This window comes from Trichosurus vulpecula, chromosome 7 (genome assembly GCF_011100635.1).
Source record: "Trichosurus vulpecula isolate mTriVul1 chromosome 7, mTriVul1.pri, whole genome shotgun sequence".
Classification (NCBI taxonomy): domain Eukaryota; kingdom Metazoa; phylum Chordata; class Mammalia; order Diprotodontia; family Phalangeridae; genus Trichosurus; species Trichosurus vulpecula.
Window position 1 is genome coordinate 51,316,169 of NC_050579.1, and position 25,394 is coordinate 51,341,562.

The 25,394-nt window shown below is 40.5% G+C and overlaps 1 protein-coding gene across 1 annotated transcript; it reads right to left on the reverse strand.

Moving 5' to 3' along the window:
* Positions 1–1,031: 1,031 nt before the first annotated feature.
* TENT5C (terminal nucleotidyltransferase 5C) lies at positions 1,032–25,394 on the reverse strand. Its single transcript, XM_036769316.1, has 2 exons — positions 25,084–25,394; positions 1,032–6,799 (listed from the first exon to the last, which is right to left on the reverse strand). Exon 2 carries the CDS (start codon positions 6,771–6,773, stop codon positions 5,601–5,603), a length of 1,173 nt encoding a protein of 390 aa, XP_036625211.1. The 5' UTR covers positions 6,774–6,799; positions 25,084–25,394; the 3' UTR covers positions 1,032–5,600.

Consider the following 25,394-nt stretch of genomic DNA (forward strand, 5'->3'; position numbering starts at 1 on the left):
TATGATCTCCAAGTTTTCAAGTGGCCTGAACTGCTAACTTTGGGAAAAAGATCTGTTCTCCCTTTATCTCATGTCAATGAGAGACTTTAGAGAGCTTTTAACTCCCCAATATCAAGAGTATTGCCAAAAAAACAAACAATACAAGGTAAACTAGCTGTTGGGTAAAAGTTGCTGACCAACACAGTAAGAGCAAGTCAATAGACTATCACCATATTCTACACAATGGTAAAGAAAGGGCCAAGAAAAAAGCCAGAATTGGCTGGCTTGGATTCTCTGGAGAGATCACAATAGCTGCACACAAAGGCTTTTGTAGTGGCATCAAGCTGTTAATCTCCTGCCAGGACACAGCTGGCAGGTCAGCACCACAGGTTTGCCAGCAACACCTATGTAAAGTACATTGTTAATGCTAGTTAATTAACATAGTACTAGTTAACAGGCAAGGGATTTGTTTCTGAAAGTTCTGCTGGTTAATAAAAACCTTTGAGGTACAATACCTAGGATTCAAATCCACCACCCCTGTGCCTTAGTGACATGATCTGTGAAGCACAGCATTGGTGATTTAGAATGACCTGAATGTAAAATTGTGATTTATCCACAATAAAACTACATATTAGTACTGCCCATGGATTCACATCAATAAAAACGCGATTGACAAAGGTCTTTAAAATATATCTTTATTTCTCAATAAACTCAAAAGCTTTTTTCTTATAAAGTTTTAACACATTTTGCATTGACAAAAGAAAGTGATTTCATCCATATTGACTGAGAAGGCTAGTGACCATTAACAAAGAAGTAATCCCACATGGCTTGACTTGCTAACAAATCAAGAATTCCAATGGTTAGTTGCTATGCAAATTTAGAAAACTGAAAAGAATTTCCTATTTTGCCTAATACATAGACTAAAGGTGGGTTTTTTCTTAGCTATATATATATATATATATATATATAAATTTGGAAACAAATTTAAAAAAAACACCTACTTAAAAAAAAGTTAGGGCTTTCTTTATCTTTAAATAAAATAAGTTTCAGGCAAAAAGAAAACCCACACAAACCCACATCATTTAATTTATCCACTTCATTAGTGAATGGTCTTTTAACCTTCCCATACACACACAGGAGTAGATGACTGCTCTGTACCTTTGTCTGTTCCAACTATCACACTTGTTTTTTTTTTAATATTACACTTAAGTTATTAAAAAAAAGTGATAAACAAGATTTAGGCACTTGAAGTATCTGGTTTCAGCAATACTGGCCTTTCCTTTTCTTAATTTGCTCTATTACACCCCTCTGAAAAATTTTCTAATATCTTCCCAGGCCTCCTTTGGTCCTCTAAATGTTAATTAGGAGAACTGGAATTTGTTCCAAAAGCCAGCTACGACCAGAGTAGATACAATGTTCTGGTCTCTACCAGCATAAAGATATCTGGCTCTAAGCTTAGAAATCAGTGTTTATTCTCTCAACTTCTAAGAAAAGGAGATTTGTACCTAAGATAGGTTGATACACATACCAGTGGATTCTCTCTGGTCCAGAGTTAATAATCAGGTAACCTCTGTGAATGGTAATGGCTCATAGTAATATGTGCTTTCTCCCACCCTGTGTTAACATTTTAATTATGTCTTCACTTCACCCTATGGAAGAAAAGTTTTGAAGAATCTAACTTGGGTCCCAAAGACCAGCCCATGGTGGGTGCAGGGGCAGGCGGGGAGGGGGAGGGGTGGGAAGCACTAGCCAAAAGGGAATTAATATTCTTAAGAGGAAGGGAATACCTGATACCTTGAGTGGCACTTCTAGCTAAGAACACAGTGACAGTAGTGAAAAAGCCTATCCAACTATTACTACTATAACTACTATCACCATCATCACCACTACTGCTACTTTCTACTATTACTACAAAGGTAAAGACTAGACATGGGTGTGAGGGGGCTATGAGGATGATGAATTCAATTCAGTTCTTTGGCCATTGGATGATAGATAACCATAAAAAGCAAAAAATTTCAGAGGAAAGCCAAGTTTGAAATTTCATGCCCCAACAGCAAGCAACCCAATTGCTTCTGCACCATGATCTAAGAAGCATTTCTTCCTTTCCTCACCCTTAAATGGAAATCTACCTCTTACAGACTGTGAACGATACCCAGTTTGCCTACATATTCCTAATTAATTTGAACACACAGGGTGTTCCTGTGAAATGTTTTATTCTAAGTGTTTGCCAGTGAATTTGAATGTGAGATAATATCTGCCAAAACGAGGGCCAGGAATTTAGTGCAGAAACCTCTGCCAATATGAAGAAAAAGGTACAATTCTTATCTAGGCTGACCACTCAAAGCCGATTCTAAGGAATAAGTTAAGAGTACACTGCATGTTTGCAAAAGGCAAAAAAGAAAAAAAAAGGACATCTTAGGGACCCAACATAAATGAGGTACTATTTAAATTTAGATTAGAATTTATACTTGAACTATTAATTCCACTCTGTGACTACCAAAGTTTCCTCTTACTCAACACAAGCAAAAAAAAAAGGAACCCCTGGATTTGGCATAAATACAGACCACAGAGACCACTCCTCTGGCCCCCAAAGGCACATTTTTAAGTAGAATGTCCAGGCGCCTGGATTTAGAGGTGACTTGGCACATCATGAAGCTGGTTAAGGGCTACCTTAGCAGGTAACTACATACCTGAGCCAGGGATTAGGTTTTAGTGATCCAGTTTTGTTCTTCACTATCCAAACAGTCTCCGCCCCACAGCACACTTAACTTGGAGTGGGGGAGCTGCAGTTTAGACAGTTTTGCTAGCTCCTGAATAAGCATCTACTTGCAACTACAAAAAGAGTTGGATTCCACAAAGGGGGCATCCAATGTGTGTGGAGGTGGGGGAGGGGTAATGAACAAAGAGGAGCCAAAAGCTCCAGAAATGTTATCTGGGCCCCTTACTTGGATACTTTTCTGTCCCCTACGGCCTCTCCAAGGCTCTTACGATTTTGAGACAAAATAGAGCACAACAGTTAACTTTAAAGTAAACTCCTACATGTTCTAGATTATCTAAAGTGGTACACCACACACATTCTAGATGACCTACAAAACAAATCTAAAGATGTTGCTATTCCTTCAAGGGGACAGAATAAAGGCAAATTTTTGCAGGCGGGAACAGAAGTGGTCTTCCTACCTCCTCCCCCCATCAACCACCCTGTAGTGAGGATATTAATACCAGAGAGAAAACAAGCAGTATAAGCAGAATGAGCTTTCAAAAAGGACAAACTGGGAATTTAATTATTTAAGCTAAGGGTGTAGTCCTGAGATCCCCCACCACCCTCAGCCCCAAACTTCTCTGGCAAGCAAATAGAAACCAGCCACTGTCAAAGCTTTGGTTAATTAACATTCTGCCACAAATTAATCATTTTAGGTCAGACGTGTTGCCACGTGTTGCCATCACCCCTCCCAAAGACAACTTATCATAAGTCACAGACAACCAAGGGGTTTGATAAAGTCACCTTCAGTCTGTGCCACACCCAAAATACTTCCAAAGGACCTTAAACCAATCCCATTCACACCTGAGCCCAGCTTTATAACGTAGCTTTGATTTAAAAGTAAGGAATTCAACCTAATTTTGCAAGGTCTTCTAAAGAAGCAAATGCAAATTATACTGCTAAGGTGGCTTTTTATTCACCTTGCTAAAGTTAATACATTATGAGTGACACCCAAGGGGGAAAACAAAACCAAGCTCACGCATCTGTTTCACTTGAAAAGGGGGCCAAAATATCACATTCCAAACAGAGCACACCAAACATCTCTCTTAGTTTTCTCTTAGATAGAGAATCCAAGTATTCTTTCATTAACCTAGCTTTGTCATATCCCAGGATTTCTATGGCCAGAGCAGTGTCAAATTCAGGATCTTGGATTTGAATAAATCCCTTTGAAATCTGTCAGCTTGGGCTATCATTTTCCTAGTCAACTAAAATTGTTTCTCTGAAGTGGGAGGCCCTATTAAAAAGCTGCAACATGAAATTCCTTCTCTGTAGGGAAGAATCTGCAGTGGTCTCTACACCTAAATTATCCTGGAACTTATCTTAACCAAGCTGAGCAACAGAATGCTCACTAAAGTTAACACTGTCTTTCCCTAAAGTGCAGAATACAAGATAACTACAGTCGGTCAGAGGTCAACAAAACAGCTAAGGAAGATCCAGTAGCTCTTCATTCACTAAGCCAGTCCTTACCTAGAAGGGAGAACTGAGAAATTCCTTTACAAAAACATAATCCAAATTAGGAGCTTTTACCACTTCCACGCTAGACTTTGTACTAACGCAAGCCTTCATCCAGACATGAGAAAGACTCAAAATAGCAGTCTATGTTCTATTGCAATTCCTTGAAACCTCAAGCAGCCTGTTCCATTCAAAGGGATCTTTCCACACATCATTTAGAATTACAAATGAAGCTATCCTAGGAGCCCAAATTCCAGTCCAAGTAAGCATCATGAACTCATATGCTGTGAATAGAAAGTTAGGGGAGTAGTTACACTACTGAAATCTCCTTTTTTGGGGGGGGGGGGACGACACATTAGCACTCAATATATTTCAAATAAATTAAGCTGTCACATTTGGCACGTGATCAAAAAGGGCATCTCATCCTACAACACAGACATGGGGAAGTCTGCATAGGTCATTGTAGTAACAAAATGAAACAAGACCGCCCAACTTAAAAGTCTTAAGAACAGGACAACAAAAACAAGTCAGCCAGGAAAAAAAAGACTGAATGGGAGAAACAACCAAAAGTTCCATTCATTAAAAATGCCTTAAAGAAAGTATCATTTGAATATTAATTCTCTAGTCACAACCATCACCCACCACCACCAATTTTTTTCTACTTTAACATTGTCTTACATTTTATTTCGTTTTTGAGTTACATTTCCAAGAAACCTTTTAGGTCATGCTTTAGCAGTAACCTCTCACAATTCTTTGGGATAGCACAGCATCTAAGCCACATATGCCACCTCTAACCAGACCTCAATTCTGAAGGCTGTTGGCTTTGGTTTAATTGATGAAGGAAACCTTCAGCTCTGCTGAAAGGGGATAAGTCAGCAAACATAAGCAATTTGGCCTTTACTCAAATCCCCTTGGAACAAGAACAAAAGCACTCTAGAAGACCCTCACCATTGTCATTCTGCATGGATTCAAGAAAACAGTTTTGCCCAAGCGTTAGCTGCTAAGGACTCTGGACAAGGGCTAAAACACAGCCTAGTTTAGATGCAAGATTGATGTGAGAAGACAGTTGGCTTAAGGCTTCTCATACACTGCCCAACTTATTTTCCATTCTAAGTAACTGCACTGCAACGGGGCTCAAATCCACAAGTGCGTAAGGTTCAGGACCATGAAGTGGTAAGTGTGTTTTGGACAGGTCAGTTTCCAAAGTGTCACTGTAATAAGGGTCCCTTTTAAAGTTTTCTCATGCTAGACTGTAGACCCATTCGATGGGTACACAAAGAAAATAAGCAGAATCAGAGCTGAGTTCCCCTTTAAAAGCCAAACACCTGCATCTAGAAAGGCTCCCCTACTTCCTCAAAGCCCTTGCCCCGTTGAGGTTTCCTTTTCAGAAATCCTCAAGCCAAGACATTAGTTAGTTACAGGGCAGCCAGGTGGGATATGGCTGGCTGTAGGGCATTGGAGTATTAGCGACATAGTAGTTGTTGAAGTTGCCATCACTGACGTAAGGAGCGGGCTGGTAGTAACAAGTGACGTTGGTGGCATTTGGGATGATGTTCTGCTCTGCCAGTACACGCAGGGCCAGGAGGGAGATGAGGTTGAGGGTCTGCCTCCTTTCGTGTCCCATGAGACACACAGTGCTCTCATTCACGACCCGGCGAAGGATCATGAGGTAGTCATACTTGCTTCTCTCCTCTTCAGCGAAGTGGTTCTGGAGGTAGGTCTCCAACTTCCTCTGTTGCTCCAGAATGTCTGGAAAGTCGATGAAAAACCTGGAACACATGTAACGCTCCAAGGTCTTGATTTCTTCTTGGTCTGTGGGTCTGAAATCCCGTACCAGAAGGTTACTATACTTCAGGAGTCCCCCACCCCTGATTTCTTCTGGGTTCTTGGTAGCAATCAGTCTGTTCCGGAGGTGGTCAAAGGCTGCCTCAAAGTCACCATACACACTCTCCCCAATCACAGTGGGGTGAAAGTGTTCAGACATGGGATTGCTTGAACAGTCATAATACAAAAGCAAAGAGTCCAGAATGATTTGGAAGGAGTCCACGCTAAACTCAAACTGACGGCGAATGGAATCTACAAACTTGAGTTCCACATTCCTTCCATTCTTGTTGGAGAGGGAGATCAGGCTCCAACGGTCAGTATCCGTGCAGACCTTTACCAGCTTCTGGACATAGGCCTCCTTAAGAGTCACTGGACTGATTTTTAGCTTGTTGACTCCCTCTGGCAAGAAGTTCAGAAGAGAACACAGAACGACATCTCGAACAAGCTGAAACTCTGCCTCTGTTGGAAGAGCCACATGAAAAATTAGGTCCAGGTCTTTACAACCCAAGCCATTGTCTTTGACCAAGACGTGACCAGCGGCAGAGCCATTCAGTCGAACATCCTGCACCTTGATTCCTGCCTCCTCCAGCCTGTTGCGGACAGTCTGAACAATATCCTTCAGTGTGATCTTCAGGGTGGGGAAGTTGCCCCGTCCATGGATTGGTACAACCTCAGTCAAAACTTCATTCAGCCGACTGACCTGATCCCAGTTCAGCACGCTGAAGGACATGCAATCCCTGGTGTTTGTCTCATCTGCCATCTTGGGGTTTAGTCTTTCCAGGGAAACTGAAAGGAGGGGTGAGAAATGAAAGTTAGCATTTACTTCCATGAAGCAAAAAAACTCAAATGCACTTACAGTGGTTGCTTGTGACACATTCATCTCCTTCTAACACCACCTTAAATTAAGATTAATTCCTCAAGGAAGGAGGAAGATCAATGGATGGGTGGTGACAACATAAGGAGTGAAGAAGAGCCACCTAAACTACACATACATTATAACCAGTTAAGAGCTCAGAACTCAGCAAATGAAATGGCTTGTTGTCATTCCTTTCCTTTTTTCTCAGGGAACAAAAAAGTTTCCAAGAGTGGCCCTACACCTCTCCCTCTAAAAGATCAATCCTATACCACTGTGGTTCTGGTTCATCAGATTCTTATGTTCTTGTGTTACATTTTGAAGTAGTAGGTAGCTTGGCTACAACCTCTATGGGTTATTTCAGAATAATAGAAAGATCGGGACCATACTTCTACCTTCATTTGGGTATAAGAAAGCATTAGATTTCGAGTCCAAGGCCTAGCTCTGCCATACTGCAGGACTGAGTGCAAGTACATCTTTCTCCACAACCCTCCCTTCTAATCAATCTATAAATGCTGATATGGCTGGGGGTGGGGGTGGGGTACTGTGCATGTTAAAGAGTACTGGCTCTGGAGTCAGAGGATGTGGGATCAAATCCCATCTATGACCTTGTCCTTCAACAAGGAACAACCTCCCTGGATCCTAGTCTCCTCAATCTATTAAAAAAAAAAAAAGAGGGATGGAGGAAGGGAGAGAGAGAGAGGGAGAGGGAGAGAGGGAGAGAGAGAGAGAGAGAGAGAGAGAGAGAGAGCTGGACTAAACTGAGATCCCATCCAGAACTTAGATTTGGGAATGGTGGTCTAACTCAACCAAGTATTCATGTTAACTGTTGTTCATCAATCCATATATGAAGTTAAACTTCCATATAAGAATCTCTATCATAAAGGAAGATTATTTCTTTGGTGACACTGAGGTATGGCTATCCTCAAAGGGTTTTCTGTTTGATCTTCCAACTATTCTTTTAAGAAATGGTAGAAACAAAAGTTAAGATTGTCTTAAGGGTTTAAGCTGAATGGATCTAGAAAGAAAATGAAGGTTACTCCACCAAAGTTTTGCATAGAAAATTCCATTAGTCACTAAAAAGTGACAGTTATTTAACAAATAAAGCAATTAGAAAATAAGCTAAAGATGGTTCTGAAAAGCAATAGGGTACCATAAAGTACTTGGTAAAGTAGTATTAAATTAGTGATTCTAAAAAAGCCCAGTAAATCTTATATTGCTTCTATATCTCCCGAATAAACCTGGACTATTGAAGCTACAGAGGTAAGAAAACAGAAATGAGAAAGAAATAAGTATTAGTGTACATAGCTAATCCGACCTGCAAATACCATACAATGATTTTACTGTACTTGCTGTGAACATCAGATAATAGGTTTCCCACCCTGCTCAGTCTAATTCAGGGCTCAACTGATATATGCAGAACCTTTCCAAGGTTTCAAAAGCATTTTTCTTTTGTTGAAAACCTAGAACTTTTAAGTAACAATCTTTGGGCTAAAGTCATCTCAGACTTTTCACCCTGACCCTGGTGCCACTGATTTTGATTTTGAAAATGGCTATGAAGTGAATGAAATGACCCTGTTCATTTCACCAATTTTTTTGAGCAGATACCTGTATTCTATGTGAGCACTGTTTTAGGCATCCTGTGGATACAAACTCTTAGAAAGAGGGGGCCTCTGCCTCAAAGAATTTACCATATAACAGGGCAGAGGGCACATGCTTATCAGCAATATGAAACTAAGTGCCATGAGTAACACAAAATCATTGGAACAAAAAAGTTATTTCCAATTTGGCTGGTCAAGAAAAGCATTGTGAAAGTGACACCATTTGTGATTGGTCTGAAAAGATGAGAGGGAAGGAAGCATTCAGTGGTATGTGTAAGTGCAACAAATGTTTCATCTGGACTAGAGAGTCCAGATTGGGGAGGAATGGAAGATGCTAAAGCTGGAAAGGCCTCAAGTGCCAGCCTAAACCATTGGGACTTTATTTCAGTAAGCAATGGAGAGAGAGTACTGATAAAGATTTCTGAACAATCATAATCATGCTTCAAGATCAACCTGCCAGCAAAAGAGTTTTTAAAAGAAGAATTTCTCTAGAAAGGATTTTTTTTTAGTTTTTAATGAGACCTGGATCTTGCAAATAAGCAGTATTCTATCTCTCCCATCAATGATATATTAAATGTTTAGCTACTGTGTTATCACAGGACAAAGTGGTAAGTTGTACTTTTTATTTACTATAGACACAATATTGTATAGCCAAGGTGACTACTACATGAACTACTGTAATAAAACAGACAATTATACTATTTTCCAGTCTCTGTTTTTGACCTGTCATATCTAAGATTTGATGGCAAATTACTAGTGAGAAATCCAGTGGCAAAGCATTAATTTCCAATGGCATCATTCCTATCTTCCTATTTCACGCCAATGTCCAGGACTACCATGCTTCCTACTCCAATTCCTTGAGACGCTTGTGCAAAGGACCAATGAAGAAGTAAAAGCACATCTTTTACCTCTGCCCAACAGACTTCATAGAGCATATGCATTTGTTATTTGAGTATGGTCATATATCCTTTCCTCCCTCCCCACAAATCCCATCAGGGTAGGTAACCTGGGCTTCACATCCCAGTGCTCTGCTTTGGGTAGGCACTTTTTTAAAGCCCACTGAAAGAGTGTTACACACCACAAAAACTTAAGACTTAGAAGGAACCCTAGAGTGGATCAAGTTCAAATCTCCCCGGGCCCAGACACAGATTTTTTTTCCCCAGGGTCACATGACTTAGCAGCAGAGCCTTAAAAAAACCCTCCTTCTTTCTAAAAACTCTAAATGCTTTCCACTACATTGTACTGCCTTCTCTCTAAACACATGGTATTATGGTCACATCGTGGAAGGAGGGAAGCCTTCACCTGATTTACAGCCCACTTCAGCATTCTCAAGTAGCACAGTAAGGAAATTACACTGGAAAAAAACCACCTGAGTAACAATTTTAGTGCAGAAATTATCGGAGATTGTTTAAGAAAATACTTACTAAGCATAAACAGTAACTTCCATGCTTAGATCCAAGGCCTTCCCTTCCCCTAAACTCTTTCCGAAAGACTTCTTTTGACTTTTCTTCAATGTTTGATACTGTTGAACAGCCTTCCTTCCTTCTTCTCCTGTTTAATTTCCATGAGGATTATCATACCAGCCCAGGAGGTGCCATAAGGAAGTACAAGGAACAGAAGTCCACATCATCTTCTCCATATACTCTTCTCATTAAGCAGTTGCATCTATTTCTACAGTTTCTATCACTACAGATGGTTCCCACATGCAGCTAAGATCCCTCCTCAATAATATATAACTGTTTGCTTGACATCTCCTTTTTTTAATATACTCTATTTTAGCATTAGGTTTTTTTAAATTTTGATTTCCAAATTCTCTTACTTCCTCCAACCCCTCCCCCACTCATTCATTGAGAAGCTTTGCTTGACCTCTTTAATGGAATGTTCCGCTACAGCCTCATATTCAATATGTCCAATTAAACTTTTCTCCCAATTTGTTAGATGATGGCACGTATGTATCAATTACCTAAGTAAACTGGGCTTAAAATCTCAATGTCATGCTGGCATCTTCTTTCACATGTGATGCATCTACCTCCAGAAATCTGCTCCATCTTTTCATTCAGGACCACCACCAACTACCCCAGACTAAGCCTAGTGTCATGGTCTCCAAATTTGTCTCTGTCTTCTTTGATCCAGCCTTCACAGAATCACCAAACTAATCTTCCTAATACAAAGATTTCACTTTGTCAATTCCCTGAACAAAAGTCTTCAGTGCCTCCCTTTTGTCTATAGGATAAAATATCCCCCTCCTTCAAGTCTGCTATAATATGGCACTACTCCAGCCAAACTGGAAGACTAACTCTTCCCTTATCTTGTTCTGTAGAAGACTACCCCTCTCTTTCCCTGCCCCACCACCATATCTCAGATGTGTGTTTTCTACATCTCTACCAGCTTCATTTCAAACCAATATAGGCATTTAATAAATGCCAACAACATGCACAGCTCAGTTCTGGGTCTAAGGATACAAAGACAAAATTAAAGACAATCTCTTCCCCCTCGAAGAGCTTCTTGAAAGGCCCTAGTCTGGAACTAATATACCCTCCACAAAGCCTTTCTAGCCTAGCCTCTTCATGCACTCACTCCCTCCTCCACACCAGCCCAAAGTGCTGGTCTCAAATTCCTGCAGAGCTTTACAAGCCACCCCGCCCCCATGCCCTCATGTGCTCCCTTGTATCACTCTGGATACCTGCACCTCCTTTACCACCTAGCTCCTCGGCTGGAAAGGACTATAACCTTTAATGCCTAAATCCTTTGTACTTAAATCACTTTGAAGAAAGAGACTATTTATTTTTGCATCCCTAAAATGGAACCTAACACATAGCTTGGGACATAACGTATGAGGGACTGAATTTCTTACTTCCATACTTCATAACAAATAGATTCCTTGGCTTTCACATTGGCAGCCTCCTCCCCCAACCAAATATTAAGCATTTGGTATGTTTGGGGTCAAAATTCTTTTTACTCAGAATGGTCTTTGGTCAAGCTTACATTTGTGTATTCAATACTATTTTAACAGCAATATGCCTATTTACAAAAACGAATAAGATAAAATAAACTTGGAAAAACCCCTTTAAACTTCAGGGTACCATCATTATCATAGTCCCATTCTATATTTATATTTCTAAATGCCCTGTATTCCTGAGAAGCCCTTGCAGTTTTACTTGATTGCTATTTTTCCTTCTAAGACATCCAAGAACTGGTTATTTACCAGTGCTTGAATAAATTTGCCACGGCCACCACCCCCAAAGGTTTTTTTTTTTAACCTATGCTCAAGCATTGGCCTGTCTCTGACATATACTATCTTTGTGACCTTGGGGCAAGTCACTCTACCTGAATACTCCAGGCAGCTAAGTCCAAGTTAGAGAAAAGGTTCCCAACAATACTGATAGAAGAAACTTCCTCATCTGAGAAATCACAGGCCTACTCTCTGTCCCTATCCCTGTCTTGTTAGTTAGAGGATGGTTTGGAGACAGCAATACACAGAACAACACTAGAGGAACATCCTTAATACCCATCCTAGGAGGTAAGCATTCATGCTTATATGTATAATAATTACAATTGTATTATATGCTCATCATGAAAATTTTCAAAGAGCCTTGTCTTGCAGGTAGTAACAAGCAGTATTATTATTAAGCTAGGCGCTACAGTGGAGATACAGCACTGACCCTCAGGAAGACCTGAATTCAAATCCAGCCTTAGATACTTTCTGGCTGTGTGATCTTACAAGTCACTCAATTATAAAAATGATGATGACAGCACATACATCCCAGGGTTGTTGTGAAGCCCTTAGCACAGTGCCTGTCACAAAACAAGCACTATTTAAATACATTATTATTGTTGTTAATGATACTATTCAAATGAAAGTCTACTGTATTAGAGGCTAAAACGTTCTAACATAGCTTCTTTCAAGTCCCAAAGAGTGATTTTCCAGGTTATATCTAGGCTTTCATAACTCTATTCCTAAAAGATTATAACTAATTTCTAACCACTGTTCAAGCTGTATTTCCCAGTTTCTCACCATTTTCACCGCAAAGTATTTAAAATACAAAAGCTGTTCTAAAATTAAGGTTAACATCACACTAGGCCATTAACTTGTTACTACTAGGACTACTACTGTTCCTACTAATCTAACTAGTCCCTGTTAAGTGAAAAATGATGTCTCTGCTATCCAAGTTCCCCCTCACCACCATGGCAGTATATTTAACATATTTAAAGTTAGGACAACCATGATGATATTGGGGGAGATTTCAGGGCACATGCCAAAAAACTGAATTCAGCTAATAGTTTTGGGTCAAAACTATGATAATCCCTGAATAAAAGAGTCATGTGAAGCACTCTAATACTCCCAGATCATAAACAACTCTGTTCACTAATAGGGGAATTCCAATTAACAAGATTAATATTTGAAATAGTGACCAGATTAAGAGCCTGAAGTCAAGCAGACTCACATGAACTAAAATGTCCATTGCTATTTCATGCTGCTTAAAGAACCCCTATAATCAAGTTAAACATTCATTCACAGTGAGGTGGGAAGAGGGAGCCAATTACTTGATTCAACTCACAGATCCTTATTAGACATTATAAAGTCAAGGGGTCACCAAGCTGAAGCTCAGCTGCCAAGCAACCATAGATTCCATTAGAGTTGATACAACTCTGGGTGAATTTGTTTAGCCAGGAGTCAGAAGGACCCAAGTTCAAATCCAGCCTCAGATACTTACCAGCTGTGTAACCCGGGGAAGTCATTAACCTCTGTCTGCTGCAATTTCCTCAACTGTAATAATAAGTAAGCACCTACCTCCCAAGGGTTGTGCAGATTAAATGACACATAGCAGGTACTTCTGACCTCTTGCATATTGGTACCCTCCCTTCCCCTCACCCCCACTTACTACCACCATGTTACAGTGGTAAGGGAAATTATCACATAAGAGATTGAACCACAAGAAAAATAGGTTCTGGCTCTAGAATGAGCATTTTCAAGGGGGTACTAAGACATTCTCCCCCCACTTCCACCTCCTAATCTAACTCCTTGTCTGCCCTCAAATTCTAAATAGAACACTCTAGAAGTTTTAAGGGGATGACCTGAGGATAGAAAGGACAGAGTTATAACATGGCAGGTAGAAGGATGGATAAATCCTTTAATCAGGAGACTAAGTCCAGTCAAAGAATATTTGAGTAGCATCTGCTGTCAATCAGCACTTTGGATGATTTTTTCAAAAGTTAGAGATATAGTCCTTGCAGACAAAGCCTACAATATGAAGAGAGAGAATAGCCATCCATGTTTGTGAAATCAAAAAGAGTATATAAGCTAAACACTTGATTTCATGGATTATAAATATATGCTACAGGAATTTAGTCTGTGATTATAGATCTTGGATGATGACAAGTTTATACTGGTGGTAAAGCTGTTTCAGAGTATTCAGTTCCATCAGCAACTAAAGGGTTCAATAAATCTTTAACTCTATTTATATTTTTAAACAATGCAAACTAATACAAAATCAACATCCACCATATGTTCAATGCTGTATCAGATGCTTCATGGGATCTAGAGGAAAGACAGAAGCCTTACCAGAAGGAACTTACAGTCTAGTGGAGAAGACCAAGCATGAGTATAGAATATTTAAGACAGAAATATAAGCACTAGTTAGTACACAAGATGACAATATCAAGCAGAGTACTGCTGAACAGAAAAGACTTATGAAAGATGTGAGACTTGAGTCCATCAGTGAAGGCTTGGAAAGGAAGAGGGCATTGTAGGTCCAGGTGGAAATCAGTAGGAATGGAGCCCAGAAAAAAATAGGGTGTAAGGATGAGAAAGTGTTTTCTAAGCTTTAAAAAATCTACATGTAAACTGATACTAAGGAGAATCATGGTATTAATAGTAAGATGAAGAGACAACTTTGACTATAGGAGAGGGTTTGAATATGGAAAGAATGGGGAAAAGTGTTAAAAATAGGCCATACTATGGCAGGCTTTATAAGCCAGATAGAACAGCTGAGATTTGATACTGTAGGTTAACAGGAAGCTATTCAAAGTTTCAAAGAGCTCCTTCGCCATGTAGTTTAAAAAAAAAAATTCCCTCTTAAGAACAAAACAACACAAAACACTAGATTTGGGGGCATAACTAGCCTAGCTGGAGCCAGAAAATTCAACCATAATTAGAAATAGAGATGGTTTTCTATTCTTTGTTTAAAGAAACAGCAGCTAAGAGATGAGGTCTGAAAACCTGAGTTCCTTTAAAAAGCAAGAATCCAGGATGACCAGATAATGAACAAAGGGGCTAGGATAATCTGCCTTCTAAGAAAGCAGAGAGTAGACAGAGCTCAGAGAAACTTGGGTATTAAGAGGAAAAGATTAATTTGTAGAAAATGAGTAAGGTGCTGTAAGTTATAAACAATAAAAGAAGAATTTAGATGGGTAGAATCTTCAGAATACCCACAACCAGGCAAATTGCCATTTCATATAACTTTGACAAGAATATGTTTTATCTGAGGCCAAGGAGATCCAGGGCCCAGAAAGAAAACGACCCCAAGTTTGAAGCAAGAGGAAGGGGTTCTACCTGAGCATTATTCAACCTGAATCATTAAGAGGGACCAGTGACCCCAAAGGTCACAGCTAATGGGTAACTGACTGAAGAATAAAAATAAAGACAGCTTGGAGTAGATGACAGAGTACTTTAAACCTGTAACAAGTTAAGCAAATATAAGATTATGTCTGTAACTTGTTTCAAACATTATTATATCATTTAACATAATCTACATCAGAAGACCTCACAGGAGAGTAGAATTGGGTATATATTTGAATATAGGCAGTAGAAAAGATGGGAAATGGTAGACTTACTTTATAGGTGAAGTGGGCCAGACTAGATTCAGTCCCTAGACCAAGTTCTCTCTTTTTCAGAATCCTATATGGTGACTGCCAAAGGTTCTCTACAGGGAAGTGACAGCAGGAAGAACTTGATCTCCTTTTGGAGGCTGCCCTGGGAGTCATCCCTACCCTCATGGCCTTAGCACCATATCAAACCAAACTCCCCTACCATACATCCCCTCCCCAAATCTTGCTTTTTCCGCACAGGCTATATATATAATTGTGCTCTTAGTACTGGACAAGTCTTAAGGCTCATTTACTATTTTATTCAGCCTCTTGTTCCTGCCTAGCCCAGGTTAAGTTCAGAATTTTTTTGTAAAAGTTAAAGAAACAAAAGTTTACCCATTAGCCTGCATACACATTGGAGAAACACCCTTGCAAGAAAAGGAGAAAAAGTCCTCCCTTTTCAGGTTTCCCAGTCACAGCTCCCAGAGATCTCACTTACAAAGGCCAGTAATTTTCCCTCCCTTTCTCTAACCCTTTTAAATCTAAAAAAGCCCATTACGGGTGAGTAGGAGGAGGAGGTAGATCAGGAGTCTTCTTCCCGACTGTTTACTATGTCCTCCAGCTCCACTTCTGAGAACTTAGCCACTCTTTGCAGCTGCAGAACTAACTCCATGGATCCCAGTGAAAACAGAGGGGCAGAAAGGAAACTGGGAATGGAAGCAGTATGGATTATCCCATGGAGGAGTGGGTTTCCAAGTGAAGGGTAACTGAAAGCAGAGAAGATATAGGAAAGCAAGTGAGAAGTGCCCTAAGGTTTAAATTAGCCCCCAAAGCACAAAATTTGAGCATCGAAGCATTCAGTTTGGAAAACAGAGTAGTAACTGGTGTTATTGTCTTAAATTAGCTCAGGCTGAGGGCAAGTGTAGGCAAAGAACAAAACTTCCCACTTGCTACTTGGGCTGTGGTGGTGATAGCAGGGTGATCTTTGCAAAACAGTGTGAGAACGCTGCCACTAGGAGAGGAAGTGGGGAAAAGGGAAGAGGATAGAGACTCTTGATTTCCCTATTCTGTTTGTGTGTGGGGAGGGTGGGAGTTTAAAGGGAAGGGAGAGTTGGCAAAACATCTTTTCCAAAGCATATCTGCCTGATTCCTCCCTTCTCCCCAACCCCCACCAGCTCGAGATAGAACATACTTTTTATACTTCAAATTCCCAACTTCTGATTTTTCTTTACACTTCTGTTGCCTGCTTCTATGACAGAAATTAACAACAATAACAATAGATGACATATGTATAGAGATTATAAGTGCCCAGCACAGCACTGAATGCTTTATAATTATCTCATTTGAGATTGAGAAGATTTCTTCCCAATAGTTTAATTTTTTTAGTATTGTATTTTTTAGTATTTTATTTTAGTATTTTATTTAAATTACTTTCAGTCTATCAGTTTAGTGTCTTTTCTTTTCCTTTCAGAGAACTGATTTTAGGGAGTGTAGCCTATTAATCATACCAATTCCATATGTGACCAATACCACCCCACCACCACCGCACCCCCACCCCAACCAGGTATTTACCTATAAGCTTCAATAGTTGTAGTGACTCCTATGAACACTAAATTTCTACTATAAGTAACTTGAGGAATATAATACTCATCTTTTTTTAATACTATAAGACAAATTATTTTGATTATCAGGATTGAAGCAGCAAAGAGAGTACACTACACACCCCCTCCTTAAAAATTAAGTTATTTGGCCCATTCTGACTGAATGTTCCTCCCCACTGTTTTCCAGGAAGCTCATGTTCCACAGCTCCCCACCTAAATGCCCCAAACTCATGTTCCACGTCCACAGAAGCAGTTCTCCATATTATAAAGAATGCATTGTGGAAAAAAGGTCTGCCTAAGTGGCAGTCCACAGATGGTCCTTTCTCACTCAAACCTTGTATAGAATTCAGCCATCAGTGAATTTTCTCAGACTTATCAGTATCTACTCCACCATTTAACATCAATATGTATTTAAGAGTCAAAAAAGTCAGTTACATTCCCATAGCAATTGAGATACTGCCTGATTTAATGGAGGATCCTACTCCAGAATGAAACCCAGCCAGCTGGACCCAGAAGTGGTACAATTTTATGGGTTCAAAGATAAAGAAATTGGCTGAGCAATGTCAAACGTAATGAATTTAGTGGGTTTTATCCTACACAAAGTAGTGTGAACTTAAGAGTTCTAGCAAATTGGTTTTTATTTTTTAAACTATATTGGAAGCCATACTCCACACAGAGATACTCTCTTCCCTAGGAGACCTCTAGCCAACTTAGAGATGTGTTCCAGTAAGTTCTAAAATGGTATCTAGCTAGTCCCTCAAAATATCATGCCCAAAGTAACATGGCTGAAGAGATAAGACTGGAAGAGCTTGCAGCACTGTTACTGCAGGACCTCGATTTGAGGTTGGGAGGAATGAAAACAGAATCAACAACAAACTAGCAACATGATCAGGGGACACTACAGAAATTAAACTCCTCAGATCAGCCCTTCCATGGAGTTCAAATTAACTGCTAGTCAGTCAGTAAACACTGATTAATCATCCACTATGTCACCAGGCACCAGTGCTAAGCACTGAACATGCCAAAAAAAAAAAAAAAAAGGCAGAAAGGTAAGAACAGTCCCTGCCCTCAAGGAGCTCACTGTTAATGGGGGAGCCAACCTGCCAACAACTATGTACAAATTAATAATATACAGGATAAATTAGATATAATCAACAGGCACTAGGAATGAAGGAGCATCAGAACAGCTTCCTGTAGAAGGTGAGGTTTTAGCTGGAAGCCAGGAGGTGGAGATGAGGAGGGAGATTGGTCCAGGCATGAGGGCCAGCTGGAGAAAATGCCCAGTGTTGGGAGATGGAGTGTCTTGTTCAAAGCCAAAGCATATTATGTATTTCCATGAGAGGAGATACCAAGATAAAATTCTCAAGTAAATTTTGATTACGAGTCCTAGCATTAACATTGGCTATGTTCATGTGAGCTATTTAGATAAACCAGAAATAATATCATCCCTCACTTAACAGGAAGCTCCTCAGACTTTGGGGTTCACCCAAGGTTTTGGGTAAAATCCACTAAAAATGACAACTGATTCATTCAATCAAACATTTTGTTTTCAAGTGGGTCTTATTTCAAGCACCTCATTAATGTCTCCCTTTCCTCACTATAATTTTCTCAAAAAATAAAAACATGAATGGTTAAAAAAAATTTGAGAAGATTTCAGGCACAATTTTCTCAAAAAAATAAAAACATGAATGGTTAAAAAACAATTTAAAAGAGGATTTCAGGTACGGGAGAGACCTGGTCCATTGCCATCAAATGTCCCTTGACTATGGTATAAAACTTAGGCCTCTGATTCAAATTTACACTACAATCCTTTCTCTCTTTTGTAATTCTTCACTTCTGCTTAGAGCATAAGACATTGAAGCAAGCAAGGCTGTGAGGGACTTGGGAGAAAGAAAGGTAAGGTGACTTGGTGGTGCAGAAGACAAAGCACTGGGCCTGGAATCAGGAAGACCTGACTTTCAATCTGGCCTCAGATACCTTACTAGCTGAGGCACCCTGGGCAAGTCACTTAACTCTGTCTGCTTCAGTTTCCTCCACTGTGAAATGGGGATTACAAGTACCTGACAGGTTTATCGTACAGATCGAATATGAAAATGTGTAAAGTACTTAGCATAGTTCCTTGCACATGGCAGGTGGTTTAATAAACATGTGCTTCCCTCTCTTCCCCTTCCTGTTGCATTCTTGCATTGGACAGGTAACAGTATTAACATAAGTTCAATTCTGGGGTCACATGTTAAAAACAATAACAAAGACAACCCAGAAGAAGGCAACCGGTGATAATGGGAAGGTGTTTAGCCTAGAAAAGAAAGAACTCAGGAGGGATTATGATTGCTGTTCTCCAGTACTTGAAAGACTGTCATGTTGAGAAGGTTCCTCAAAGGCCTAAGAACTAACCCAGTATCTAATATTTAGTAAGCACTGAAGGTACATTGAATTGTAATTGTTCAATGGGGTCCCAGATAGGATATACGAATAGTAGTTAGAGAAGAAAATGTGGGCTCTGCATAGTTCCACAGCTATCCAACAATGGCTTGAAAGAAAGGGTTGTCTTTTTAGGAAAAACACTCATCACTGTGCAGGTATCCCAGAAAAGGCTGGATATTCACTGTCGTACCACAGAAGGAAGGAACTTCTCCATTTTGTTTTCTGGATTAAGCTAAACTCTGTGGTTTGCTAACAACTGAAAAGTAGGAAAGCCCCTCAAGTCACAGATCCACAGGCTGGGTGTCCCTTGTAGCCCAAAGGAAGGCAAAGATAAGGGTGAGCAATGAGGCAGATGGGAGCTGGAGAGGTAAATGCTGACTAGCTCCCCTACCCCCACCCCGACCAAGGCAAGCTGCCAACCACTCCTTTAATAACCCTTTGTCTACCCTAGCAAGACACAAGCATGTTCTGTTTAGAGAAGCCTCTGCTGAGCACAATTGCTGTTTCAAAGCAGGGGGGAAAGTAGTGTGTGGGTGGGAGGATGTCATGTGGGGAAAAAAAGTTATCTGTTTTCTTCTTAAATGTTAGGGAATGTGGGATCTCTCCTGCCCTTTATAGTAGGGACAAGGATATATACCTATGAGAACAACTAGAGAATTATAATGCAAAAAGAACATTAACCAATTGAGGGAAGCATAGAATAAGAAAAGTATTAGGCAAAGACACTTTAAGAGGGTCCAGGCTTTGAGCTAGATTTTGAAATAAGACTAAAAGAAGAAAAACCAAAAAAGGGATTATTAGGATGAAACAAGATGTATTAGCAAGTATTAGTAAGATGTGTTCAAGGGATGGCAGATGGATTAAAGAAGATACTCACCTGCAATAGGGAGCTGATTGAGACTGATGGAGTTGAGATTAATTAGGCAGTCTTCTATTTAAAAAAAAACACACACACAGATTAAAAGCAGGGAGCAGTTGAGGCCTGGGAGAGCCTAGGACAGAAGAATGGCATAAGAATTAGGAGGGCCCAAATATTCAAGAAGACACAGAAAAGAGTTAGTAGCAACGATAGCCAGCATTTGCATACAGCTTTCAAGGTTTGCAAAGTGCTTTACATAATATATAGGCTAAGGCATGAGATTCTTAAGGCCACCAAGAGAGGTAGGTGCTTTTATTATCCCCTTTTTACAGATGAAGAAAATAAGTCTCAAAGTGGTCTAGTGACTTGTCCAGGGTCAATCAGCTAATTAATAGGTGTCTGAGGCAGGATTTGATCTTTAAGTCAAGTCTTCCAGACTCCAATCAAGTCACATGCATTATTCACCGTGCCAACTAGGGAAGAAGTCCAGAACAAAGAAAAAGGTTCAGAGACAAGCTCAACAATGGAGAAAAGCTGGATGACATTGACAAGAACACAAGGAGAGGAGAGGTACTGGATCTTCAACAATCAGCCACACAAAGGGGACAATGGCAAGCTCAGCAGTGGGGACCAGGGAAAGGGGAGAGTACAGTAGCAAAATAATAATGGCTATAAAACTATCCAACAACTCAGACTCCAGGCCAGCCAGAATAAGTCCATTATCTGTCACTTTTGTCTCAACAACCCAGCTCAGTGCTACAATGATAATTACTATCCTAAGAAATAAATGATCTATGAAATATGAATGGCCCTGAATCTAGCTCCCAAGGACTACAAATGCAAAGAAACATTGTGAACAAGAGATAATGTATGTAAAAGAAAACATTTTAGATCCTTGACAGGCTATGAAAGTAAACTACTACATCATTAACATAAAGATCATTGCTCCATCAAACAAAAGGGTAATTAACATCTTTGGCCATAATGGTAGGCTGGATTTTGTTTTTAGAGGGTGTTTGTTAATCAGCTCAACTTCAGCACTTTTCCCACCGTAGTTTCTCTCTTTCCTACAAAGCTTTACAAATACATCTAAGTCTAGTACTACTGGTCTACAATGGCCGGTATATTGAGTCAATAGGATTACCTGTATGATACAACCCAGATAAGAAAAATTGGACTTTTTTTTAAAAAAGAGAATCCTCAGGTTACTTTAAAGTCCTTCTTAAAGATGTTTACTTCACCTTAGCTTATTTAAATTCCAGATATGAGTAATTCTATTCATACCAGATAAAACAACTTAGAGTAGTTCTGAAGAAATCTGACAAGACTCTTCCGTGGGTAACACTGTTGCCTCATCCAAATCAATGCAAATTTTAAAACCTTTTTGACGTTTCATGGTAGCTTACTGATATGTTTGATTCATCTTAAAAAGGCTTCTCCAAAGTAACATATTTGTCTCTTGGATACAATATAACTCTTCTCTAGTATCTTATGAATTTCTTTGTAACACTCCAGGACCTAGACTTTAAATGGCTGTTGAACTAGTTGATTCAACAAAATCAGGATATTTCTTAAGCACCTACTAACGTCAAAGCACTGTACCAGGTTTATGGGGGCTACAAAAAAAATACAGTTCAGAAACCATTGTATAACTCTTCCTTGTTATCTTTAGACACAGAGAGTTCAGTGAAGACTCAGAAAAGAATATAAACACTCCCCTCATTAAATCAAGTAACATTCAAAAATTGGAGTGTTTCATACACAAACCCATCACAATAGCAGACCCACAAAGCTGGGAGGAAGCAGACAAGTGAGCTTAAGTGTTGATATGGGAACCCAGCCTTACCCGGATACAAAACCACAACATACAATATTTCAATTGACAACTATTACAACTTACGCAGAAACTTCTTTTTTTTTTTTGCTAGATATGGCTTTAATCAGAAGATGGTTTTTGACACATTAACAGCTAATCATTTCAAAGTATTTAGGCTATTATTTCACTAGCGTTAATTTTAAAGAAACATACCTAAAGAAGAGTGATGAATATTCCTAGTATGATCTCACTGAATCTACTTTACTTTGTTAGTTACGTGGTAGTTTGTCCATCTATAAGCCCAAAGTTAAAAATAGCACTTTTAATTTTCCTTGATTGCTATTCTGAATATCTGGGATTTTTGGAAGTGCCCAAAGGGATTTTGTCAGATCGACATTTGACTCAATCCATAATGTGAGCTTACATTCTCATCCTGGCGTATATTCACCACCACACACACATCCCAATCCCACCTACACATGCAGCATATTAGTGTTTCTGTAGTTTGGGATAAGCTCTTAAAGTCATGTGACCATATGACTGTGAAGAACCATAAGAAAAAAAAATGAAAAGATGCTAGTACCCTTGCACACAATACTCTGAAGCCTCCATAAATTACGCAGAATCTAAACACTTCACAAGCTCCTGGAAATTGTCTCACCTTTGTATCCTCAGTACCTAGCTCATAAATTACTCTTAATAAACCTATAATTGTTTCATTAGTGTTCTCAGGTGCTAAATAATTTGAAGACAAGACCAGTGTCTCCCTCATTCTATAGAGAGAGACTCAACAGAATTTTGTTAGGGTTATAGGTACTGTAGTTTAAATCTCAAGTCATTCTGAACTATATTTACAAAAATATTCAGGGGCTCTGTGAATGGGAAATTAATCAGCATTTTAAAGTCAGGTTGGTATGTATGCCAAGTTATATTGTAGTCCAACCCCATCATTTTACAGATTAAGAATATTAAGTGTGGAAGTGAAGTGACTTCTAGGGTCACACAGGTGACCTAGAGTTAAGCTTTGATCACAGGTGTTGTAGGCAATCTGGGACTTAACAGAAAATCAAGTGGAAAAATAGCACCTGCTTAGGATGTTTATGTGTCTTAAAGCCACAATCTTTTCCTAAAGGACTATTTTTACTATTTAAAATATAGTAATGCTGTTCCTTTCCTTACCACCCGCATCCTCTTCCCATCTTTTCTCCCACACTTCATACTAAAAAAAGAGATATTCCCATTCAAAAGGAAGATATACTAAAACCACATTTACTTAAGAAATGCTTATAATCCAGTGCTAATTTCATGCCAGAAGGCAGGGTAGGTTCAGGGTCATTTCTCTAACTCCCCAAATTGTATCTAGTGCCAAGCTGTGATAATGCAAAACAATCACACAGAAAACTAGGCTTTACTAAAAATGAACACCTTTATAAGTAATTCTTGTCTATTATATTTGAGTAAAAATGGATCAATGCCCTGGCCTGGAAGATCTAGTCCTCAATCCTAGTACTCATTTGAAAGAGTGAGGAGGTTGAGAAGATGATTGATCTCTAGGTCAGGTCCTTTCAGCTCTAACACTCTATGGCTCTGTGAGGGGTAGGGTCAGACACTACCTTTTAGTAAAGAAAAAAAGGCCTTTTCCCTAGAAGGTTAAATACCATTGCTTCCAAAAATGGATCTGCAGTTTTAAACCCTTCTGTTTCTTCATACAGAACCACAAGTCAAAAAAGTCCCTTCAGGTGACTGGGGTTTTGATCTGTTGTGTGTTTTTTACTAAATGTATTTTTCTTACTTTTCCCCTGTCATCACTTATGATGGTATATGCACCTCTCCGTGTTCCCCCAACTGCTAAACCTCGATCTCTAAAGGAGAAAATGTAGACTGAATAACTAATATCTAACTCCATCAACGTGGAAACTGTGATGTAAGAAATAATTATCCTAATGGATTCATCCCAACGGGTTCCTAAGCAAGTTTGGTCTGTGCTGTATTTGATGAGTCTAGGGTAGCTACAGCAGACAGCGCAGTATTCACAAAACAAAAAAGGCCATGTCAACGGAAAAAACTGATGAGGGATGTCTCGTTCCTCCCACTGGTTTCCACAGAAGCTGGAGACCATCATCGAGTAGGTAAATAACGCTCTTCTATTGTACTTTCTCTATTCTCGAGCTCCGCGCAACTGAGCCTAGAATCAAGTTCAGTCCGTAGCGGTTTCTTTTTTTTTTCTTTTTTTTTTTTTTTTTGTGGTCCCGACCTGCAATTTCGGTTTAGGGGACTCTCAGTGAGGAAACTCCATCTACCAACGCAGAAAGATAACTGCTCAACTTGTAGTAATCTTAAATTGCCTGGAAGTACTGAGAAGTTAAGTCACTTGCTCACAAGTGCCCCAGCCAGCCAGTGTTGGAGGCAAAGATAGGAAAGTCCAGGTCTTCCTGATTCGAGGCCGGCTGGATTCAATTCTCTCATCGGTCAGTCGAGGAAGGAAGGTGACCATGCCGCCCCCGGCTGCCTAGGAGCGGGATGTCTCGAAACTAGGGAAGGCAGGGTAGGAAGGCCGGGGGTGGGGGGAAGGAGGAGGAGGTGAGAGCAGCGCTAAAGGGAGGGCAGTAGTGAAATCCCAGGAAAGCTGGAGCCGCTCACATCTCGAAAACGCAGAAGGACTTTTCAAAACGTTTTCCCTAAAGCGCCCTAAGGAAGTAACTAGTTAGCAATTCCCCCTCCCCCAAGCGCCTAGCCCAGTGAGGAGCACTTATGTGCCTGGTGGTTTAAAAGTTTGCCAACTCAGAGGCGCAGCTCCGTCTCGGTTTCGGAATAGCGGAGAGTCTCGGTTTCAGAGAGATGCAGCCAACCCCAAGAAGAGGGGGAGAGGGTGGAGGCCCCCCTCCGGGGGGGTCGCACCACCCCCGCAAGCGCTGCCCTCCCTTCTCCGAGACTTTGCACCTGTCCCCACCCCCACCGTCCTCCTCGGGGTGCTCAGCGGCCAGCCTCGGCGCCCAGCTGCCCGCAGACCCCTCCGGGCCATCTCGCTGCCCCAGCCCTGCCAAGGGGCAAAGCAGAGGGGAGGGGGAAATAAGAGTGGGAGGCACCTGACAACCCGAGACTCGCTCACCTGGACGGTGGGTGGAGTTGTTGTTAGGAGGAGGAGGAGGGCGAGGAGGAGACGGCGATGATGGTATTAGCACGTCTTAGCCGTCGGTAGCCCCGGCGGGTGGGGCTCGGTCACTACAAACCCCGGGCACCGGCACCGAGTGAGCCACTCCGCCGCCGCCCCCTCCGCTCTTATACCGGTCTCACTACGCCCCGCCCCACCGCGGCTGCCTCCGCCCCTAACTTGGATTTTCCGAAGATAGCCACAGGCGGGACTAGGGCGGAGCTGCCCAAAAAGGGATCCTTCCGCAGGGGGACTGACGGAGTCGGGGC